We start from the raw sequence: 26,597 nt of genomic DNA, 5'->3' as shown, positions 1-26,597 counted from the left end.
AATGAAAGTACATGTAGTTTCACCACAGCTTTCTCTTACTTCCTGTTTCTGTTGTGCCTGTATTTCAAAGGGCCAGCCTTGTCACACACTGTGTCACGCTGACTCTCCCCGAGAACTACGTTAAGGGTACACGTGTCTGTGGAGTGCTCAGCCACTTGCACGTTAATTTCACGAGCAGGCTGTTCCATTGATCGGATCAACTGGAACCAACCCTCGACGTCGTAAGCGACGGAGTGCCAACAACATTTTCTACTCCACTGTTATTTAGGTCACCGCATTAACAGACATTATCCTGTTCCTATAGAGATCCTTAGACACATATATATATATAAATACATATTATACGCACACACACACACACACATACACACACACACACACACACACACACACACACACACACACACACACACACACACACACACACACACAAACACACATACACGTTTAAATGAATAAAACACGCAGGAAAATGAAAAAGAAAATAGATGAAACGGAGGTCATTACCTGAAAGCTAGAAGAATGCTTTCTTGTGGTAGAGTCAAGTCATCATCTATACTAAAAATCGCATCAGTTCTTATAGTGTCGTATGGCAAAAATCGATTATTTAGACTGTTCTTACCACATGCAACAACCTGTTTGAACAAAAAATTTTTAGGAGAGACAGGGTTTTAGAACAAGATTAAATATTAAAGCTTAATACTCTAAAAATATTCCCATCAGTTCTCAGTGAGATAAAAGAAACCATTAAACCTTAAAATTGGGTCTCTGCAAATCATATGACCTACTAAAAACCACTACAGTGAAATCTAATTCAGGCGGGACTTAGCCATCTGAAGATAATGTTTTTATATATCCATAAAAGGACAGAGTAATGGTCACAGTTGAAATGTTTACCTGCTTAATTACCTGAGGCAAAACAATAATGAAAACTTCGCAGGAGTGGCTGTGTGGTAAGTAGCTTGCTTACCAACCACATGGTTCCGGGTTCAGTCCCACTGCATGGCACCTTGGGCAACTGTCTTCCACTATAGCCTCGGGCCGACCAAAGCCTTGTGAGTGGATTTGGTAGACGGAAACTGAAAGAAGCCCGTCGTATATATGTATGTGTATATGTATATGCGTGTGTTTGTTTCTGTGTTTGTCCCCCCACCAACGCTTCACAACCGATGGTGGTATGTTTACGTCCCCGTAACTTCGCGGTTCGGCAAAAGAGACCGATAGAATAAGTACTAGGCTTCCAAAGAATAAGTCCTGGGGTCGGTTTGCTCGACTAAAGGTGGTGCTCCAGCATGGCCGCAGTCAAATGACTGAAACAAGTAAAAGAGTAAAGAGTAAAAGAGTAATTTAGTAACGAAAATGTTGCTCACGTCACTCTTAGAGGGGATGTGAGGCTTTGTGGTTAGGGTGTTGGATCCATGATCGCATGATTGTGGTTTCGATTCCTCGACTGGGCAATGTGTTTTGTTCTTGAGGAAAACACTTCATTTCACATTGTTCCAGCCCATTCAGTTTGTAAAAAATAAGCAATCCTGAAATGGAATGGTGTCTCATCCAGTGGGTAATATATCAAGTAATCACATGACCAACTGGACTATGAGATGTTGCTACACATCGCTGATTACAATGCACTTTGCATCATTTTAGCCTTCGGATGACGCCACCCTGCTGGCTAGGGGAGCAAGGCAATGTTCATCCCCCGTTCTGGTTGAAAGGGGGACTGAAGCAATGTGAAATGAAGTGTTTTGCCCAAAGAATACAGCGTTCCACCTCGTCTGGGAATTGAACTCGCGATCTAGCAGTCACGACTGCAATAACCTAACCACTTGACCACATGGTCCCACGAGGTAATATATACTCCACAGGGTCTGTGGAAATGGTTTTGTGAGCCTATGTAACTCAGGAAGAAGCTTTATCCTTTATTCATCACTCCCAGTGTTGTTATTGTTGTTGTTCCTGGTCAACCTGAATTGGAGCAGACTTATAACTGAAGACACTCCAACTCTGGCAATCCTGTCTATTTCCTTTTTCTAGATATACAGTTGCAGGCATAGCCATGTGGTTAAGACGTTCGCTTGCGACCATGTTGTTTTCACGTTCAGTCCCAATGTGCTGTACCTTAGACAAATCTCTTCTACTACGAACCTCAGGCCGACCAATGACATTGTGAGACTTGGTAGAAGGAAACTGCATGGAAACCTGTCACGCATACACACATTCATATATGTATATATATATATATATATATATATATATATATATATATATATATATATATGCGTCCTGCCCTAACTCTTCGAAACGCCTGTGTTAGAATGGGGGCAGCTGATGAAGGAGATGTTCTCTATGTGGCCTGTGTGTTTTCTGTACTCGTTTATCGTTTTGTCTACGCTTTGTTTACAATGTCCCGTACCCAGATATGCATCTATATATACAGGTAGATGTAAGTATGTACATACATGTACGTATATATGCATATACTCATTTATTATTTGTATTATATATGTATATATATATATATATATATATATATATATATATATATATATATATATATATATATATATATATATATATATATACATACATATATATATATATATACATACGTATATATTTACACATATATGTATTCCTATTCATATATGTACACACACACACTTACACACATACTCTATAGACATACACATGCACGAATGCACGCATGCACGCACATGCAAATACACACACATGCACACATGAAGTCGACAGATGAGATCCAGAGATTCTCAGATTAAAAAGCACTTAGTAGCACTCAAATAATTTGAATTCAAACTCTGATGTCTTTACGAGGGACCAATTTCGTTTGGGTAAAGAGTGGTTCTAAGCGAAATCAAGGCAAGAAGATACGCAGGCAATTATGTAGATAAACAAATTAAATATTACAGCTTGGGTTTGATATACAAAATATGTATGTTGACGCACAGAAAATTCGATGGAAAATACATTTTCATTTGAATCTCCTGCGAGGGGATCCCTTGACAGCAATGCTAACTTCATTTGATTAAGGTACCTTCAGCCCAATGAGTAGACAGCAGATTACCCCTCATTTGGATCATTACTACTTCTGAGGTTCTGCTACCCATGAAATATATATAGCCTGAATTTTACCTACTCATTCTCAAATTTTGCATTTCTCCTTGCATACCCAGCAATCCCTGCTGTTATCCATAAGCTATAAAACAATTTTTTTCTACTTATCGAAATTCAATACGGGAAAAATTTACAACCTTCTATGTAAATAAACGGCTATTGTTTCTGAAAGTTGTTTTTTTTTATACCTTCTACAGACTGCTCATCCTATACCTTGATCCTTGCACCTTACCTCCACACACACACACACACACACACACACACACACACACACACACACACACACATATATATATATATGTATATTATATATAGTACTGTAAGATCATATCTATCTATCTATCTATCTGTCTATCTATCTATCTATCTATCTATCTATCTATCTATCTATCTGGCTTTTGTTGACATGAGAAAGCCTTTGACAGGGCCCTCTGATCCCTTATCTGGTGATCAATGTGGAAACTAGAGATAGAGTTCTTTATACTAAATTACAACAAAAATTATATAACTATGTGTTACAAAATTCATTTCATGGATTATAATCTTTGACATGACTAAATGGAACAACTGATAACATTTAAGTATAATGTTACATTTTCATAACTTAACAGTTTGGCAAAAGAGACTGATAGAATAAGTACTGGGCTTTGAAAAAATAGTACTGATGTTGATATATTCGATTAAAATTTCTTCAGCATGGACACAGTCTAATGAGTGAACAATTAAAAAGAAAAAAAAAAGGACATACTTACATAAACTGGTACATGTAACTTTGGAATTAACGTTTTATTTACAGGAACATTGTATTCATTCCACACTAAAACTATACGATCCAACAATGGCAGATTTTGAAATTCATTGAGAACCTTGTACAAGATATTTTGCCTTCGGAATGTCAGGATCAAAACTAAACGGGTGAAGAAAGTTGATAAGAATTAGATTACAGATTTCAGTGAGCGAATGGGTGCATTTGATAATGAATGCATGTCTGTCTATCTGTCTGTCTGTCTTTCTGTCTGCATACAGGATGTCCCAAAAAGATGTACTCACTCTTTGACAGACAATTACTAATGTATTGTTTTTTGTGATGTACGGGCTTACCTCGATGCAACAAATCCAAACAAATGGATTGGGAGGAGAGGTAGCATTGAATTTCCTGCACATTCCCCAGACCTCACGCCAATGGATTTTTTTTATTTTTATGGAGACATCTCGAAGATAAGGTTTACGCTGCAAAACCGGTGACAATGGATGATTTGAAAAATGAAATTCGAATACGATGTCTTGCAATTCCAAATGAAATGTTTGGCAATGTTGTCGAATCCATTGTTGGACCTTATCAGCTTTGTTTCGAAAATGAAGGAAGGCAGTTTGAACATTTGCGAACACGCAGGAATGAGAGAGAACATTAAATAATTCTAAATGACAATAAATAATCGTTTCTACAACAATTTATTTTCCAGAATTTAATTTAACGTTTTAGGATTGTATGTATATCAATAAACATCTACTTGAACACAAAATGCATGAGTACTGGAAAGTCAAAGAGTGAGTACATCTTTTTGGGACACCCTGTATATGCTTTTCTACGCATTTCTATCGGATCTCCTCCGAGTTAACATGTCAACAAAAGCCAGATAGATAGATAGATAGATAGATAGATAGATAGATAGATAGATATGATCTTACAGTACTATATATAATATACATATATATATATATATATATATATATATATATATGTGTGTGTGTGTGTGTGTGTGTGTGTGTGTGTGTGTGTGTGTGTGTGTGTGTGTGTGTGTGGAGGTAAGGTGCAAGGATCAAGGTATAGGATGATAGTAAGGTTTGAGCAGTCTGTAGAAGGTATAAAATAATAATAATAATAATAATAATAATAATAATCCTTTCTACTATAGGTGCAAGGCCTGGTTTTTCTGGGGAGAAGGACAGTCGACCGCATCGAGCCCAGTACTCAACTGGTATTTAATTTATCGATCCGAAAAGGGATGAAAAGCAAAGTCGACTTTGGCGGAATTTGAACTCAGAACGTAGGCTGGGTGAAATACAGCTAAGCATTTCGCCCGGCGTGCTAACGATTCTGCCAGCGCTTTGATAATAATAATAATAATGGTTTCAAATTTTGCCACAGGGGCAGCAATTTTGGGGTTCGGCAAAAGAGACCGATAGAATAAGTACTAGGCTTACAACGAATAAGTCCTGGGGTCGATTTGCTCGACTAAAGGCGGTGCTCCAGCATGGCCGCAGTCAAATGACTGAAACAAGTAAAAGAGTATACATACATATAGATATATATATATATATATATATATATATATATGCGTGTGTGTGTGTGTGTGTGTGTGTATTTATGTAACGAATCACGAGCACATACACGTGTTTAAATATTTATTTTACGCAGACACACACGTATGCATACATACATGTAGACATAGTTTACTCATACACATGAAGACAAACACACATGCACACACCCACACACACGCACGCTCACACACATATATTTATACATATGTGTGTGTGCGTGTGCTTGCATATATTCAATAATATTTGCTTTATTTGATATATTACAGCACGTAAATTTAAGCACACATCCGTTTCTATTTGTGTTTTGCAAGTCAAATATGAGATTTTTGTGGTTTTCGTCTTTGTTTATTACTAACGTTATAAAAAAAATTTTAATGTATCATATAGATGTAATTTTTGACGATGAATCCGAATTTATTATTCTTTTGTTCCAGAAAAACTTTTCACAAATGTTACAGATGTTCAAAGTTTGATAATTTCCAGGATTTTCAGCCAATGAGAAAACAGCACGTTTGCTACCTCTTTCATCATCGGGAGAGGAGTGGGGGTGGTATCGGCATGTCAAAACATTAAACTAGCTACATTAAACGGTGAAAAACATGAAAACGTTTGCAAGCAGATTAAATATTTAAAAGCTACGAACAAACCAACAGGTGTTACTAGAAATAACAGTGAAAACATTGTTTAAAACACAAAAAAATTCAAGAACGAAAGTTTGCAATACACTCTAGGATTTTTAAAATAAACTATCTTTGTTGAGTGTGAGTCCCATCTCTTATGAAAACAAACAATTATAGAATAAGTGGTGGTTACACTCTATGTGCGCATGCGCAGCATCTTTGGCTACTATCGAAACAGACTTTTTCGCCACGGTAAAATGAAATTCACCCTTGGTACAGAGTAAAGTTCCTTCTGTTGCTTTAAATAAAATAACATATTTACCTGTAAATTTTTCGGGTGGCCAGCTTTTTCCGGGTTCTAAGAGTAAAAAAAATAAAACATCACATAGTTATGCTGCTTTCAAATTTTGGCACAAGGCCAGCAGTTTCGGGGGAGGGGTTAAGTCGATTACATCTACTCCAGTGATCAACTGCTACTTATTTCATCGATCCCGTGAGGGTGAAATGCAAAGTCGACCTCGGCGGAATTTGAACTCAGAACGTAGCGGCAGACGAAATACCGCTGAGCATTTCGCCCGGCGTGCTAACGTTTCTACCAGCTCGCCGCCTTTCGTGCACACGTGCACGAAAGGCGGTGAGCACAAGAGTACTGGATTCCGACCACTACTTAACTCTCACTTATAGTTCTTAGAAGTTAGCAGTGCGCTCTAACAGCGACACGACGGTGCTGCACTTCGGCTAGTGAGCAAGACTAAAGAGAAGATATCAGCAATCGCAAAAATGCTGTTGCAGAGGGGAAGTAACTCTTTAAATGCACGAAAACTGAAATGGCAGACGAAGCGAAAGAATCCAGGATTGTAAATGGTTCAGAAGACATGACAGCGAGAAGTGTAACGCTTCTAGGGCATTAATCCGACAGAATACAGACATGCGACTAACATCCGTCGAAGGGATCGGGACCTAACTATGTACAAAATTGTACCGGTAATAAATCATGGATTTCAGACTACCCGAATGGAGATCCTTGACAATCAGCCCTTTGAGAGTAGATGATACCTAAGAACTGAATATTAACAATAACAACAACAAAAGCAAAAACAACAACAGCACTAACAAGAATAATATTTAGGCAAAATTCTAGTACTCACTTCGTTCTAGGTTGATAAAAGATATTGCTTCAGGTGGCATTCTCAGATCAAGTATGGAATGTTTGCCATCTCTAAAACGACCAGGCTGATCATAGCTCTGATTTTTGTCAATACTGTTTGGTTGGTATGTAAATAATATTTTTGGATGATATGGATTGAAACAAGGCACTGGAACTCGTTGTCGTTGATGCACCGATTCGAGGATTACTGCCAGGAGCGACTTTTTAGATGAGAAAATCACCTCCATCACATGTCGTCCATACTGTTTAAATCGTAAGATGTCCGTATCGGTGAGAGAAGATAAAAACGGTAGGAATTTAGTCAACATATTCCAATGAAATGTTACAAGAACTTTCTTCCAGTTAATATAATCCTGTAATGGTAGGTAATTTTCATCTCCAATTAACACTGGTATGGATCCACTTTGAAGTATTTCAACCAAATGAATCTGAAAAACGTCCCAATCACTTTCCATAAATAACTGACGTGGCATCACTATTATAGTAAAAGTGGAGTTGGTAAAAATTTGCAGTCGTTTTTTCTTTGGACAGCTCGAAATATCCGACGGAGAACATTCGCTGGAGACTTTTATTGGCAGCAACGAAGAATTGTATCTTTTTAGGTATTCAGAAAGACTGGTGGACAGTCGTTGATATTTTCTGAAAATATCTAGTTTTGACTGAGAGCCATTTAGATATGATATCCAATACTTACGATGGAGGGGAAAGCGCGGAGAGAGTATTTTATACGTAACCTTTGAATTATTATTATTGTAAAATGGTAAAATAAAATCAAATCCAGCTCGGAATGTAAGGTAATGAAAGTGCGGTTGAGCCACCAATGCATGACCAGGATGAAGTGGCCCTTTTTTGTTGATATCCAAGTTAATGATGATGTGGTTTGACCCATTTTCCTGCCAAAATTGTAAATCATTTAAATTTAATCCTGGCTCCCAGAAAAAAATATACATACAAGCATCTTTTGGCTGCTTGGTTAAGTAGGTCTTTCCCAAAATGGAATTATCCTTAGTGCGATTCCAAACGGCACTTGGATACACAAAAGCTTTGAAATTAGAAATGTTACAGCGTTTGGAATTGAAACATGTTTCCATGTTACATTTATTAGATTGGTGTCTAGCAAAGCTTGGTAAATAAGCAGGGTATATTTCCAGGTTTGGTTTTATATTTAGTGAAGTGGTGTATATATATAAGACAGAGCCTAAAATGAAAATGAGTAAGGCAAACAGATGCTTTCTTGTAAAACTCATTTCACCTCTGATTCATAAAACCCTTTTTTATACGGTAGAATACCAACTGTGCATTTACGCCTTTCTGTTGAATCTAGAAATATAGATATACACAAGATGCAAAATGTGAATTTTATTAGAAAGTGTGATTTCTTTTGTACATAAAAGACTGAGAAAAAACTAAACATTAGAGATCATCCAAGAACGAAAATAGTCTTTTGTCATGTGTACAGCAGGGGATAATCTCCAATGAGAATCAGGTGAAAATGCAGTAAGCAATGCAAATAGAAAAAAAAAGCAAATGGAAGAAAACTATAGAAATGTGATCGTGTATCAGTCTGTATATGTATACGCATCTCCCCTCACACACACACACACACACATGCATGAATATATAGTGAAATCTCTCGTTAAGAAGGTTATATTAACGTCATGTTCAATTAAGCGGCTAAATTATCGTATTAGCTTGTCAAGTAATCTTTAACGAGATTGGATCTTTGATTTACTTGGAAATGCACCAGCTTTGCATCCATTCTCGAAATAGCAGCAAGAGACTATCTGCTTATCTTCTTCCTGCTTTCTTCTTTATGCTCTATATTCATGAAACAACTCAACCCTCAGGCTTCAACGAGTGTGTCATAATATAACCTGATGTCAAGTTATATAAACGAACTCATTCTATGGTAATATAAACCAAGCCAAAGGCGGCGAGTGGGCAGAATCGCCGCCTTTAAGCATCTCAAAATTAGGCTTCTCAAAACCAGAAAGGAGAAGGCTAATTCGAAGACCACAGATCCAATCCATCACGGGAACTGTAAAAATCTGTAAAACTTTCCAAAAGTTTATCATTTAAATATATATGAGCATGTCTAGATATGCAACAATATGCATAAGAATACATGCATAAAACATACAAATCTGCGCATACATACATACATACATACATACATACGTACGTACATACATACGTACGTACATACATACATACGTACGTACGTACGTACATATCTTAGCCGTCCTACATTCAAATGGAAGTGAAACATATGTACGTTATTAGTCAAAAGCTTGTACAACACTTTTGCCACTAACTCGATCGCCTTAGTACATTCCGGTGACAACCATTGCAAGGTGACTGGTACTATTTGTGTGTGTGTATCAGTTTCTATGTGTATGTTTGTCGGTTTGTATGCGTTCCGTAATCTAAAAGGATTTCTAAAATAGTTAGTTTCAAGGTGAGAATCGCTATTTTTGTAATCTTTTTGTCTTGTTTGTTCCGCCATTAAATCTTTATGTTTTGTTTGTTCCGCCATTAAAATCAACCAGTTGCTGAGACATCCGGCACATACCATTTCGCTAGCAACAAGGGGAGTACAGGATGACAGTCAACCAAAACCATCGCTATGCTGTTTCTCTTATGACGTGCAATTCCACCCGAAGTTGTATATATATTGTGTTAAGATTCGTTATCAATCAATTATCATTATTGAGAAGTAACAGCCAAAAGTAACCACCAATCTCCGCTGTTTAACACCGTCCAAGTTAACCCTCTTCACCTTTACAGCTGACATGAAAAGCTACGCAAAAACAGAAAACTATTGATTGCTATTAAAACACGTAAAATTTTGGAGTTAATAATCTTAATTATTAGTTACAGTTTCTCATTCAAACTACAAAATAGGCAGAATTATCAGATGAAGACAGTAGAATGTTTTGAGGGAGATTTGACTGCTATTTGTAACAGGTCAAGCTACCATGTAGAGGTCTCCCTCATTGGCTCATACTTGCATATATACAGTGGAGGCACAATGGCCCAGTGGTTAGGGCAGCGGACTCGCAGTCATAGGATCGCGGTTTCGATTACCAGACCGGGCGTTGTGAGTGTTTATTGAGCGAAAACACCTAAAGCTCCACGAGGCTCCGGCAGGGGATGGTAGCGAACCTTGCTGTACTCTTTCACCACAACTTTCTCTCACTCTTACTTCCTGTTTCTGTTGTGCCTGTAATTCAAAGGGCCAGCCTTGTCACACTCTGTGTCACGCTGAATATCCCCAAGAACTGCATTAAGGGTATACGTGTCTGTGGAGTGCACAGCCACTTACACGTTAATTTCACGAGCAGGAAGTTCCGTTGATCGGATCAACTGGAACCCTCGACGTCGTAAGCGATGGAGTGCCAACAACAACAGCATATATACATAAAATCGAAATAAAATACTTAAAGCAACAGTCGCCAAATACAAAAGCCAAGGTCCATGCAGTGTCATGGAACAAAAAAAAAACTTCTTGCCTAATGTGAGCCCAGAGGAATGTCTTATATCTGACACCATTTCAGTATTACGCTTCTATTGTAATGTGAGATAATACTTTTAGTTTGAAAGATGTCTGTCCTATATATATATACTCCAGATGGACGCATAGTATGTTGCTTCGTCGAATTAGCCCAGCATTCATTCCACAAATGTTTTGTTGTCAATGTTTCACTTTCCCATATCACCTGTTTCAACATAACTGTAATATATTATATACAAACTGTACCATTTTAATCCCGTGCAATGCAGGGTATCTCTGCTAGTTAACCATAAATATTTTTTACTAAATTTGAAACGGAATTAATTAGATCCTTAATAGAACCAGCATTTATATCTATAATTTTATACAATATAAAATATATAATATCTTGCTTAAATATACTTATTTCTAACATATACATAATATATACTCTTTACTCTGTTACTTGTTTCAGTCTTTTTGACTGTGGCCATGCTGGAGCACCACCTTTACTCGAGCAAATCGACCCCAGGACTTATTCTTTGGAAGCCTAGTACTTATTCTATCGGTCTCTTTTGCCAAACCGCTAAGTTACGGGGACGTAAACACACCAGCATCGGTTGTCAAGCGATGTTGGGAGGACAAACACAGACACACAAACACACATATATACATGCATATACATATCTTCGACGGGCTTCTTTCAGTTTCCGTCTACCAAATCCACTCACAAGGCTTTGGTCGGCTCGAGGCTATAGTAGAAGACACTTGCCCAAGGTGCCACGCAGTGGGACTGAACCCGGAACCATGTGGTTGGTAAGCAAGCTACTTACCACACAGCCACTCCTAAATGGTTTTATTCCAACAATCATTCAATTTTATTTCTTTCCTAATATATGTAAATAACATTTCCTTACCTATAAATTTCTTGCATATGTTTTATTTCTTTCTTATTTTTACAGAGTAAATTAAATTTCCTAATATAATAATGAGCATAGGAGTGGCTGTGTGGTAAGTAGCTTGCTTACGAGCTACATGGTTCCGGGTTCAGTCCCACTGCGTGGCACCTTGGGCAAGTGTCTTCTACTATAGCCTCGGGCCGACCAAAGCCTTGTGAGTGGATTTGGTAGACGGAAACTGAAAGAAGCCCGTCGTATATATGTCTCTCTCTCTCTCTCTCTATATATATATATATATTTGTATGTGCGTGTATATGTTTGTGTGTCTGTGTTTGTCCCCCCAACATCGCTTGACAACTGATGCTGGTGTGTTTATATCCCTGTAAATTAGCGGTTCGGCAAAAGAGACCGATAGAATAAGTACTAGGCTTACAAGGAATAAGTCCTGGGGTCCACTTGCTCGACTAAAGGCGGTGCTCCAGCATCGGTTGTCAAGCGATGTTGGGGGGACAAACACAGACACACAAACATATACACTCTCTTTTAAACTGTTTTAAACATATTCTACTTATTATCAAAGAATGTATATATGTATTTTAATACTTTTGTGACAACCAGTACTTAACACAACAAAACTTATACAAAGCTTTACATTTTACTTTTGACAATTTTTTTCTAAAAATGTGAAACCGCTCAAGTGAATAAACATCTTTAAAATTTTATTTTCAAACCTTCTTTCATATATATATATATATATATATATATATATATATATATATATATATATATATATATATAAACAAATAGTAAATGAGTATATGCATATATACGTACAGGTATGTGCATACCGACATCCACCTTTATGTATAGGTGCATATCTGGGTACAGGACATTGCAAACAAAACGTAGACAAGAAAACACACACGCCACATAGAGAACATTCTTCTTCATCAGCTACTCCCGTTTTAACACCGGCGTTTCGAAGAGCTGGGTAGGACGCATCGTTAAAACGGCTCTTCCCATGGACCGCAAATTAAATTTGTATACACAAATTAAACCTTGCCATGGAGGAATGTAGTGGCGGACAAAAAACAAGACAGGAAAACAAACAGAAAAGGCTTTACGGCCAGACGGGAAAAATTATGTGTGTATGAACGCTGTGAGGCACGAACTTGAAAGTAGGGACGAAGTAAGTTCGCGTGTTTGCTCGGCGATAGCCAAGGAAGAAAAGGACTATTGACCGGAAGCATGTGACCATGCCGGTGTAAGGGGAAGAGAGAGAGTGGTAGGGGGAGAAACATAGGGAGGAAGTAGAAGAATAGGTGAGCAACGAGAGGAAAAGAGAAAGGGAGGAAGTACGAGGGGGGAAAAAGAGATACGTAGTAGTAACAGAGGAAGAACGAGAGGGGTAAAGCGAGATATGTAGAAGTAAAGAGGAAGAACGAGAGGGGGGAAATGGAAGAGAAAGAGAAAGAGATAGAGTAGCGTCGGAAAATATAAAGTTACGATAACTACTTACATATATATTGGGCAAGTGTCTTCTACTATAGCCACGGGCCGACCAAAGCCTTATGAGTGGATTTGGTAGACGGAAACTGAAAGAAGCCCGTCGTCATTGTACCATCCATCTGTTTTTTATATTATATATTATATATTCCATATTCTATATCCCACATAAATTTTACAAGAATATAAATAAAAAACATAAAAAACAGACAGAGTTGGAACTCTTTTAAATAAAATAATATATTCCTCTATACACGATCATACAAAACCCTTTTTTTGTATTTATTTTTACTCACACACACACACACATATATGTATATATATATATATATATATATATATATATATATATATATATATATATATATATATATATATATATATATATATATATATATATATATATATATATATATATATATATATATATATATATATATATAATAAAGAAAAGTTGTGGAATACCGTACGAGTGGAAATATATATGAAAGAAGGTTTGAAAATGCACTTATTTTTTAAAATATTTATTTACTTAAGCGGTTTCACTTTTTTAGAAAAAGATTATCAAAAGTCTTTCAGAATAATAAAAAATGTTAAAAAACAGTTTGAGTATTAAAATGCATATATACATTCTTTGAGGATAAAATATATTGTATTTCTCCAAATACAATGTTTATATACAAAAAAAATTTTATAACATTTTTATGACATAATTTAAATATATACTTTAACCATGTAACACAAAGCCTTCTGTAGTTTTTTCACTCTTATTATCTTTTATACATCCAACTACGTGCTTTCACATACCAACTTTCTCACCTATATATATATATATATATATATATATATATATATATATATATATATATATATATATATATATATATATATATATATATATATTTGTGTGTGTGTGTGTGTGTGTGTGTGTGTGTTTGTGTCTGTGTTTGTCCTCCTAGCATTGCTTGACAACCGATGCTGGTGTGTTTATGTCCTCGTCACTTAGCGGTTCGGCAAAAAGAGACCGATAGAATAAGTACTAGGCTTCCAAAGAATAAGTCCTGGGGTCGATTTGCTCGACTAAAGGCGGTGCTCCAGCATGGCCGCAGTCAAATGACTAAAACAAGTAAAAGAGTAAAAGAGAATATAGTCTATATTACTGAAGATTATGAAGGCGCATGGGTTAGTGGTTAGCGCGTCGGACTTACAATCATGAGGTCGTGCGTTCGATTCCGCACCGGGCTGAGTGTTGTGTTCTCGTGCAAGACACTTTATTTTACGTTGCTCCAGTTCACTCACCTGTAGAAATGAGATGTAATGTCGCTAGTTCTAAGCTGTATTGACTATTCCGTTTCTCTTGGATGAACATTGGTGGAGGGGAGACTGGTGTGACTGGTGACCTGGACTTGTAACTCCTAGGGGAACATTCTAGGTCCAATGCTATGGCCCTTCATGACTGAAAGGGGTCTTCTAATGCATCTTACAGAGTAAGCCTTAACGTAAGGCTACATATATAATACTGATTTCAATTTTTGGCACTAGGCTAGCAATTTCAGTAGATTAAGTCGATTACAGTGCACTACTGGTACTTATTTTATTGATCACCCGAAAGGATAAAAGCAAAGTCGACCTCGGCAGAATTTCAACTCAGAACGTAAAGACGAAAGGTTACATACAATCGATTTAAGGTAGCGAGCTGGTAGAATCGTTACCACGCGGAGCAAAGCGCTTAGCGGCATTTCGTCCGTTTTTACGTAAGAAACTCAAACTTCGTCGAGGTCGATTTTTGCCTTTCATCCTTTCGGCGTCGATAAAATATCAGTTTGAATACTGGGGTCGATGTAAGTGACTTACATCTCCCTTAGATTGCTGGCCTTGTGCTAAGATTTGAATTCAATATAAATAATCGATTTTTTTAGGCATTACACACACGCAAACTCTCTCTCTCTCTGTCTGTCTGTCTTACACGCACTATATATATATATATATATATATATATATATATATATATATATATGTATATATGTATATATGTATGTATGTGTATATATATATATAAGAGGAATGACCAGCAAAAGTGAACTTCCTATATGCTAGAAATAGATGCCCGAATCATCTAACCACGAAAAATATGTTCTCAGTAAAAAATTTAGCTACACTACAGACTGTAAAAGGGGGTAAGACAAATGAAAAAATACTGAATAAAAAAAAAAAAAACGATTAACCTACATACCATAGTTTCACCTGTTAAAATTTACATAAGTAAATATCTGAAGGATCACATGCTAGACCACTGGTTTTAATTGATTAATATCAATTTCTACCCTTATTAATATATATATATATATATATATATATATATATATATATATATATATATATATATATATATATATGGGAGAATATACAAATAATAACAACAGACGAGGACAGGTGGTGTAAATAACAAAAGTATATATTAGTACGACGCTCGAATATATATACACAGAGGTAAACAACGAGATGTTCGGACGCGTGCTACATGCTGTAAAAGGAGCGGGGTTATCCATGTAATACAAAAAGAAAATTGCAGATAAGTTGAATATAAAAGTGAAAAATAATCATTGAATACTGAAAAAACATTCACCTCCCCTAACTTTAAACCCTAACCCTAAACCTAACCCCTAACCCTAAACCCTAACCCTAATCCCTAACCCTTAATAAAATATGGGAAAAGCTGGAGATGAATGTTTTGAAAACATTCTGAACTATCTTTCAGAATGGTTTACTTTTCAATGAAATATCATTTTGTTATTTTTCATGTTTTTATTCAATTAATCTGCAATTTTCCTCTTGTATTAGATGGATAACCCACCCTCCATTTACAGCAAGTAGCGAGCGTCTAGTTTTTTACCTGTGTGCTAAATTCGACTACTTACGACTAACGCGTGCGCACGCGCAAATTTGTGACATGCACACTCCCAGAACTCGGATCCACACTTCTCCAGTAGTGCCAAATTTTGAAACTGAGTTCGCACCCCCTAAGCAAATTTTGTTCCCGGGCCACTGCATAGATATATATCTTATATATAAAATTAGTGTCAATTGTATATGTATAATAGTTGTTGAGAACTCGTGGTCCTCGGAGATCATTTCACGCCCTAACCACGTCAACGTGTAAGTATTATTAAAAACTTTGCTTTCATTCTCTCGAGGTCAACAAATTAAATACCAGTGAAACACTGGGGTCGATGTAATCGACTAGCCCTCGCCCCACAAATTTAAGGCCTTGTGCCTCCAGTAGAAAGGATTATTAAATATAAAATGTTATTATAAACACTTTGGAATTATTAAATATATTGCTTTTTACTCAGAAATTTTGCTCTGTAAATTTGTTTTCTCAACAACGATATTAACGTAGCGGAGGTAAAGGACATGGACCGCGCCCATTTTCATTTTTTTTTTCTTTGAAAACGTGCTTTGGGGGTTTTCAAAATCTTCATCCTTCCCAGTGTTAACCCCAACCCCCTTCAACTGATTTTGGTCGATTTTGTGGGCACAACGCACGGTAATTTTTTTCGGTAATTTTTCAGATTTACACTCGCACGATCTTCACTAGGGGGTTAGGGTTAAGGTTTTAAGGTCAGGGTTAGGGTTAGTGTTAGGGTCAGGGTTAGGGACGGAATTCCCAAACCCTAAAACCCTAACCTTAAAACCCTAACCCTAAAATCCTAACCCCTAACCCTAACCCTAACACCCTAGTGAATATCGTGCGGGTGTTAATCAGAAAAATTACCTTTTTTTCTACCTTTCCTTCCTTAGGACCGATTTTAATCGCATTACACACTTAAAAACTATGGGAGAAACTTTTTTTCGAAAATTTTTTTTTCTTTACCCACCCTCCTCTCACTCTGGACCATTTTTGGTCGATTTTGTCAGCTCTACGCACGAACATTCTCCCTCCAACACGGACCAATTTTGGTCGATTTTATGGGCCTTACGTACTTACAAACTATAGAAGCAACATTTTCGTTAAAAAAAAAAAAAGAATTATTCAATGCCATATTTATGAATTTATTTCTTGACAATACACATGGTTTTTTTTTTTATCTAAAACTTTTCTCCATTACTCAATTAACAATGTCCGTTGGGGAGGAAATATTAAATAAAGAAACGAGGAAGGTATCGGATGGTCGTGAGATGTGCTTAAAAACAATAGCTAAGATCTCCTCAGCAGGATCAACGACTGTAACAACACTTGCAACCTGACAGGGTGTATAGTGGGTAGCATGGATGTGGTATCACTATACCCATCTATCGACGTGGATTTTGCAGTGGAAAAGTGCGTGGAGATGATCAACGAGAGCGAAGTAGAGTTCCAAAAAGTCAACACAGAAGAACTGGGCCTCCTACTTAGATTGACATATGACGATGTATATCTAGATAGATACGACCTTAGAGATTTCTGCCCTAGTAGACGTCTAAGAGGTAGACCACCCACAATTACCTCTATAGTTAGGAAGACACCTATAGAGAGATGGAGTGGATGGACCAGAGCCATACGGACCCCCACTAATATCCACCAGGTAAAGAAAATGATCGCACATGCACTAGGAGCTAGTATAAAGGTCAGCCTAAAAGGCCACACCTTTAAATTTAACAACAAATTATACGCCCAGGACGAGGGGGAAGCCATCGGTGTTAGTATCGCCGGTGATGTGGCCAATCTCTTCATGGTATGGTGGGACAGAAGGCTTAAGGAACGCCTGACACAGAACTCCATACTCGTGAATGTGTACTCTCGATATGTCGATGATATCAACTTAGTGGTAAAGACACCCCCACAAGAGAGTACTCCTGAAATAGAAATAGAAACTAAGACTATGGGGAGCATCCAGCAAATAGCTAACTCCATCCACCAGAGTATTAAAGTTACGATAGACTACCCTACTAAACACCCTAAACATAGATTACCTGTATTAGATACTGAACTCTGGCTAGAAACTAAGAACAATAAAACCAGAATCTTCCATTCACACTATACAAAACCTATGGCCTCCAAATACCTGATCCACCGGAACTCGGCTATTGCGGACAATGCCAAATTCAACATATTGATGGCAGGCCTCGTCAGAGTAATGCGAAATGTCTCCTGCATGTGCGACCCTACAGAATTAAAGAGACATATACAACATTTCGTCCACCGCATGCAGTTCTCAGGTTACAGCCATAAAGAAAGGATCAGGGTATACAAAGGAGCTATGAAGAAGTTTGAAACAATCAAACGCAACGATAGGAATGGGATTTGCCCACTCTATAGGAGCAAATCATGGAACACCATAGAAAGGACTAAGAAGAAAATAGGGAAGGCAAGCTCTTGGTATGATAGCCACAAGTACCAGAGCGTCATGTTCGTCGACACCACCCCTAGAGGCGAACTGGCGTACCGCTTTAGAAGGGCCCTAGACAAACTTAAGCTAAGAATTAAGGTTGTTGAAAGGCCAGGCAACCCTATTAAATCCCTTATCAGTAGAACATACCCTTTCAGTAGAACCCCCTGCACTGATAGGAACTGTATCGTATGTAGATTTAGCCCACAAACGAACTGCAAAACCAGAAATGTGGTCTATAGTATAAGATGTACAGAGGGACGATGCAGAAATAAGACAATGACATATGTAGACGAAACAGCAAGGAGCATAGGGGAGCGGGCAAACGAACATTGGAGGGAACTTAAAGAAGGGAAGAACTCATCAGTTCCGTACCAGCACGCTGAGCAAGAACATAGAGGCTCAATCAACAACATAGAAATTAAAATCTTATCTACACATAACAGTGATGCAGCACTTAGACAAATTACTGAAGCTACACACATAATAGAAGAGAAACATAGCCTGAATAGGAAACTAGAATGGAACACTAACACACACCACTAACAAACCACAAACCACAGCATGTGACAACATGTTACCCATAAACCAATAATAATATGAACAAAGTATAATACAATACATAGATAAACAAATGGAATTAAATACTACATACGTTAACAAAATTTAATCAAACACAAACCCCCCCCCCAAAAAAAAACAGTAGATAAAAAAAAAACACACACACACATGAACAAATAAATAAATAAAAACAAATACAAACGAACACATTGAAGGACACGCATGCGTAGACACATACAATAGGAATACAAAATACAAAATGGCTGATAGTTAGCAAGGTGAGACACACCTAAGAAGGAAGGAAACAAAGGATCACTGATGAGGTCACAGAAGTGTGACGAAAGAACTCTTGCCGAAATAAGATTAAGATTAATGTAATATAAAGCTGAAGCAAATTAACACCAAATATACAGTGCGTGTGTTTTTATTGGCTAAACTGGCAATATGACCATCCCCAAGTACAACACACACACACATATATATATATATATATATATATATATATATGTGTGTGTCTCACCTTGCTAACTATCAGCCATTTTGTATTTTGTATTCCTATTGTATGTGTCTACGCATGCGTGTCCTTCAATGTGTCTGTGTCTTTTGTAAGTGCATGTGTGTATGGGGAGTGTTTGTATCACCTCAGTAGAACATACCCTTTCAGTAGAACCCACTGCACTGATAGGAACTGTATCGTATGTAGATTTAGCCCACAAACGAACTGCAAAACCAGAAATGTGGTCTATAGTATAAGATGTACAGAAGGACGATGCAGAAATAAGACAACGACATATGTAGGCGAAACAGCAAGGAGTATAGGGGAGCGGGCAAACGAACATTGGAGGGAACTTAAGGAAGGGAAGAACTCATCAGTTCTGTACCAGCACGCTGAGCAAGAACATAGAGGCTCAATCAACAACATAGAAATTAAAATCTTATCTACACATAGCAGTGATGCAGCACTTAGACAAATTACTGAAGTTACACACATAATAGAAGAGAAACATAGCCTGAATAGGAAACTAGAATGGAACACTAACACACACCACTAACAAACCACAAACCACAGCATGTGACAACATGTTACCCATAAACCAATAATAATATGAACAAAGTATAATACAATACATAGATAAACAAATGGAATTAAATACTACATACGTTAACAAAATTTAATCAAACACAAAAAGACCCCCAAAAAACAGTAGATAAAAAAAAACACACACACACACATGAACAAATAAATAAATAAAAACAAATACAAACGAACACATTGAAGGACACGCATGCGTAGACACATACAATAGGAATACAAAATACAAAATGGCTGATAGTTAGCAAGGTGAGACACACCTAAGAAGGAAGGAAACAAAGGATCACTGATGAGGTCACAGAAGTGTGACGAAAGAACTCTTGCCGAAATAAGATTAAGATTAATGTAATATAAAGCTGAAGCAAATTAACACCAAATGTACGGTGCGTGTGTTTTTATTGGCTAAACTGGCAATATGACCATCCCCAAGTACAACACACACATATATATATATATATATATATATATATATATATATATATATATATGTGTGTGTGTGTCTCACCTTGCTAACTATCAGCCATTTTGTATTTTGTATTCCTATTGTATGTGTCTACGCATGCGTGTCCTTCAATGTGTCTGTGTCTTTTGTAAGTGCATGTGTGTATGGGGAGTGTTTGTATCACCTCAGTAGAACATACCCTTTCAGTAGAACCCCCTGCACTGATAGGAACTGTATCGTATGTAGATTTAGCCCACAAACGAACTGCAAAACCAGAAATGTGGTCTATAGTATAAGATGTACAGAGGGACGATGCAGAAATAAGACAATGACATATGTAGACGAAACAGCAAGGAGCATAGGGGAGCGGGCAAACGAACATTGGAGGGAACTTAAAGAAGGGAAGAACTCATCAGTTCCGTACCAGCACGCTGAGCAAGAACATAGAGGCTCAATCAACAACATAGAAATTAAAATCTTATCTACACATAACAGTGATGCAGCACTTAGACAAATTACTGAAGCTACACACATAATAGAAGAGAAACATAGCCTGAATAGGAAACTAGAATGGAACACTAACACACACCACTAACAAACCACAAACCACAGCATGTGACAACATGTTACCCATAAACCAATAATAATATGAACAAAGTATAATACAATACATAGATAAACAAATGGAATTAAATACTACATACGTTAACAAAATTTAATCAAACACAACCCCCCCCCCCCAAAAAAAAAACAGTAGATAAAAAAAAACACACACACACATGAACAAATAAATAAATAAAAACAAATACAAACGAACACATTGAAGGACACGCATGCGTAGACACATACAATAGGAATACAAAATACAAAATGGCTGATAGTTAGCAAGGTGAGACACACCTAAGAAGGAAGGAAACAAAGGATCACTGATGAGGTCACAGAAGTGTGACGAAAGAACTCTTGCCGAAATAAGATTAAGATTAATGTAATATAAAGCTGAAGCAAATTAACACCAAATGTACGGTGCGTGTGTTTTTATTGGCTAAACTGGCAATATGACCATCCCCAAGTACAACACACACACATATATATATATATATATATATATATATATATATATATATATATGTGTGTGTGTGTCTCACCTTGCTAACTATCAGCCATTTTGTATTTTGTATTCCTATTGTATGTGTCTACGCATGCGTGTCCTTCAATGTGTCTGTGTCTTTTGTAAGTGCATGTGTGTATGGGGAGTGTTTGTATCACCTCAGTAGAACATACCCTTTCAGTAGAACCCCCTGCACTGATAGGAACTGTATCGTATGTAGATTTAGCCCACAAACGAACTGCAAAACCAGAAATGTGGTCTATAGTATAAGATGTACAGAGGGACGATGCAGAAATAAGACAATGACATATGTAGACGAAACAGCAAGGAGCATAGGGGAGCGGGCAAACGAACATTGGAGGGAACTTAAAGAAGGGAAGAACTCATCAGTTCCGTACCAGCACGCTGAGCAAGAACATAGAGGCTCAATCAACAACATAGAAATTAAAATCTTATCTACACATAACAGTGATGCAGCACTTAGACAAATTACTGAAGCTACACACATAATAGAAGAGAAACATAGCCTGAATAGGAAACTAGAATGGAACACTAACACACACCACTAACAAACCACAAACCACAGCATGTGACAACATGTTACCCATAAACCAATAATAATATGAACAAAGTATAATACAATACATAGATAAACAAATGGAATTAAATACTACATACGTTAACAAAATTTAATCAAACACAACCCCCCCCCCCAAAAAAAAAAACAGTAGATAAAAAAAAACACACACACACATGAACAAATAAATAAATAAAAACAAATACAAACGAACACATTGAAGGACACGCATGCGTAGACACATACAATAGGAATACAAAATACAAAATGGCTGATAGTTAGCAAGGTGAGACACACCTAAGAAGGAAGGAAACAAAGGATCACTGATGAGGTCACAGAAGTGTGACGAAAGAACTCTTGCCGAAATAAGATTAAGATTAATGTAATATAAAGCTGAAGCAAATTAACACCAAATATACAGTGCGTGTGTTTTTATTGGCTAAACTGGCAATATGACCATCCCCAAGTACAACACACACACACACATATATATATATATATATATATATATGTGTGTGTCTCACCTTGCTAACTATCAGCCATTTTGTATTTTGTATTCCTATTGTATGTGTCTACGCATGCGTGTCCTTCAATGTGTCTGTGTCTTTTGTAAGTGCATGTGTGTATGGGGAGTGTTTGTATCACCTCAGTAGAACATACCCTTTCAGTAGAACCCCCTGCACTGATAGGAACTGTATCGTATGTAGATTTAGCCCACAAACGAACTGCAAAACCAGAAATGTGGTCTATAGTATAAGATGTACAGAAGGACGATGCAGAAATAAGACAACGACATATGTAGGCGAAACAGCAAGGAGTATAGGGGAGCGGGCAAACGAACATTGGAGGGAACTTAAGGAAGGGAAGAACTCATCAGTTCTGTACCAGCACGCTGAGCAAGAACATAGAGGCTCAATCAACAACATAGAAATTAAAATCTTATCTACACATAGCAGTGATGCAGCACTTAGACAAATTACTGAAGTTACACACATAATAGAAGAGAAACATAGCCTGAATAGGAAACTAGAATGGAACACTAACACACACCACTAACAAACCACAAACCACAGCATGTGACAACATGTTACCCATAAACCAATAATAATATGAACAAAGTATAATACAATACATAGATAAACAAATGGAATTAAATACTACATACGTTAACAAAATTTAATCAAACACAAAAAGACCCCCAAAAAACAGTAGATAAAAAAAAAACACACACACACACATGAACAAATAAATAAATAAAAACAAATACAAACGAACACATTGAAGGACACGCATGCGTAGACACATACAATAGGAATACAAAATACAAAATGGCTGATAGTTAGCAAGGTGAGACACACCTAAGAAGGAAGAAAACAAAGGATCACTGATGAGGTCACAGAAGTGTGACGAAAGAACTCTTGCCGAAATAAGATTAAGATTAATGTAATATAAAGCTGAAGCAAATTAACACCAAATGTACGGTGCGTGTGTTTTTATTGGCTAAACTGGCAATATGACCATCCCCAAGTACAACACACACATATATATATACATATATATATATATATATATATATATATATATATATATATATATATATATATATATATATATATATATATATATATATATGTGTGTGTGTGTGTCTCACCTTGCTAACTATCAGCCATTTTGTATTTTGTATTCCTATTGTATGTGTCTACGCATGCGTGTCCTTCAATGTGTCTGTGTCTTTTGTAAGTGCATGTGTGTATGGGGAGTGTTTGTATCACCTCAGTAGAACATACCCTTTCAGTAGAACCCCCTGCACTGATAGGAACTGTATCGTATGTAGATTTAGCCCACAAACGAACTGCAAAACCAGAAATGTGGTCTATAGTATAAGATGTACAGAGGGACGATGCAGAAATAAGACAACGACATATGTAGGCGAAACAGCAAGGAGTATAGGGGAGCGGGCAAACGAAAATTGGAGGGAACTTAAGGAAGGGAAGAACTCATCAGTTCTGTACCAGCACGCTGAGCAAGAACATATAGGCTCAATCAACAACATAGAAATTAAAATCTTATCTACACATAGCAGTGATGCAGCACTTAGACAAATTACTGAAGCTACACACATAATAGAAGGGAAACCTAGCCTGAATAGGAAACTAGAATGGAACACTAACATACGCCACTAACAAACCACAGCATGTGACATGTTACCCATAAACCAATAATAGGAACAAAGTATAATACAATACATAGATAAACAAATGGAATTAAATACTACATACGTTAACAAAATTTAATTAAACACAAAAAAAAAAACAAAAAAACACACACACACACACACATGAACATATAAATAAATAAAAACTAATACAAACGAACACGTATTAACAGAGAATATAGGTGATACAGACACTCCCCATACACACATGCACTTACAAAAGACACAGACACACTGAAGGACACGCATGCGTAGACACATACAATAGGAATACAAAATACAAAATGGCTGATAGTTAGCAAGGTGAGACACACACATAAGAAAGAAGAAGGAAACAAAGGACCACTAACGAGGACCTGATCTCGAATTGAATATGTGTGTGTGTGTGTGTGTGTGTGTGTGTGTGCGTGTGTGTGTGTTTCCACCCACTATCGCTTGGCAACCGATGTTGGTGTGTGTGTGTGTGTGTGTTTCCACCCACCATCGCTTGGCAACCGATGTTGGTGTGTGTGTGTGTGTGTGTTTCCACCCACCATCGCTTGGCAACAGATGTTGGTGTGTGTGCTTACGTTCCGCAAAAGGTACAGAATAAGTATTTGGCTTACAAAGAATAAGTTCCGGGGACGATAGGTTCAACTGGAAGCGGTGCTCCAGCATGGCCACAGTCAAATGACTGAAATAAGTAAAAGAATAAAAGAATATGTGTATGTGTGTGTATATATGTATATATGATTCTGTATATGTGTGTGTTTATGTGTATCTATGTATGTATATATCTATGTATCTATGTATGTAAGCATGATTCTACATATATGTGTGTTTGTGTGTACGTGTGTATATGTATGTGTGTGTGTTTGTGTGTGTATATGTATGTATTTATATTTATACATGCGCGCCCGCGTGTATGTGTGTATGTGTGTGTGTATATGTTTGTATTTGTATTAATACATGTGTGCGCGTGCATTTGTGTGAGTGCACGTATGTATCTATAGTAATATATGCGCGCGCTCGTCTATGTGTATGTACTTTTATTAATACATGCGCGCGTTTCTATGTATATGTGTGTATGTGTACGCATTTATATTAATACATATACGTGCGCATGTATGAGTGTGTGTGTGTGTGTGTTTGTATGTTTTCTTTGCCTTCCTCCACCGCTTAATAACCGGTGTTGGTGTGTTTACATCGTTGTAAAATAGCGGCTTAGCAAATGAGTCCTATGGAATAAGTAGCAGACTTCAAAAAAAGAAAAAAAGAAAGAAAGGAAAAAGAAAAAAAAAATGTGTACTGGGGTGAATTCATTCTGCTAAAATTCTTCGTGGCGGTGCCCCAGCATGACCACAGCCTGATGACAAAAACAAGTAAAAATTAAAGGTCACTTACCTTTTAGTTAAGCCCTTATTATCCTTGTATTCTGCGTTTGTGCGTGAAGGTGCGAGGTTGTGTATGCACATGTGTTTGTTGGACGTGTCCTCTCTAATAAATATCACAAACGAACGAATAACGTGATTGAAAAAGGATTGATTGGTCAAGCAAAAGCAAACCTCAGAATAAGCAACAGAATTGTTGTATATAGTGAGAGAAAGAGGGAGAGAACGAGGGAAGAGAGAGAGAAGAAGGCGTGGGTGAAGGTATATAGAGAAAAGGAGGTGACGTCGACAAGGACTACCTAGTTACATATCGACGCATTAGACTATACCACTTTCTTGGTCTTTGTTCTCAGGGGCGCGTCGGGGATATTTTCAGTGCTCGCATAATGGAGAACGCGCAGCCCTTTCGAGCGTCATCGTTGTAAGATGGGACTGTAATTAGGGAACGCCTCAGCCACTGACAGTAAGAAGATTTTTTTTTCTTTTTTTTTTTTTTTACGTATGTAGGCGCGGGAGTGGCTGTGTGGTAAGTAGCTTGCTTACCAACCACATGGTTCCGAGTTCAGTCCTACTGCGCGGCACCTTGGGCAAGTGTCTTCTACTATAGCCTCGGGCCGACCAAAGCCTTGTGAGTGGATTTGGTAGACGGAAACTGAAAGAAGCCCGTCGTCATTGTACCATCCATCTTTTTTTATATTATATATTATATATTCCATATT

At 37.2% G+C, this 26,597-nt stretch overlaps 1 protein-coding gene across 1 annotated transcript; it reads right to left on the bottom strand.

Moving 5' to 3' along the window:
* Positions 1-475: 475 nt before the first annotated feature.
* On the bottom strand, positions 476-26,381 carry LOC149131348 (exostosin-like 3). Its single transcript, XM_089340510.1, has 5 exons — positions 25,892-26,381; positions 7,226-8,565; positions 6,400-6,435; positions 3,885-4,039; positions 476-635 (listed from the first exon to the last, which is right to left on the bottom strand). The coding sequence occupies exons 2-5, from the start codon at positions 8,490-8,492 to the stop codon at positions 504-506; spliced, it is 1,590 nt and encodes a 529-aa protein (XP_089196636.1). The 5' UTR covers positions 8,493-8,565; positions 25,892-26,381; the 3' UTR covers positions 476-503.
* Between the last annotated feature and the right edge of the window lie 216 nt (positions 26,382-26,597).

Source organism: Octopus bimaculoides, chromosome 23, assembly GCF_046866305.1.
Source record: "Octopus bimaculoides isolate indiv1 chromosome 23, ASM4686630v1, whole genome shotgun sequence".
Classification (NCBI taxonomy): Eukaryota; Metazoa; Mollusca; class Cephalopoda; order Octopoda; family Octopodidae; genus Octopus; species Octopus bimaculoides.
This window is presented reverse-complemented; position numbering and strand designations above follow the sequence as displayed.

What these genes read in the sequence shown, in the direction of transcription:
- LOC149131348 (XM_089340510.1), bottom strand. Translation starts at nt 8,492, where the DNA reads ATGAGTTTTACAAGAAAGCATCTGTTTGCCTTACTCATTTTCATTTTA. An exon ending in TTTTATCAACCTAGAACGAA is followed by an intron (nt 6,436 to 7,225) that starts GTGAGTACTAGA and finishes TTTTACTCTTAG; the next exon opens with AACCCGGAAAAAGCTGGCCA. An exon ending in AGTTACATGTACCAGTTTAT is followed by an intron (nt 636 to 3,884) that starts GTAAGTATGTCC and finishes TTGTTCAAACAG; the next exon opens with GTTGTTGCATGTGGTAAGAA.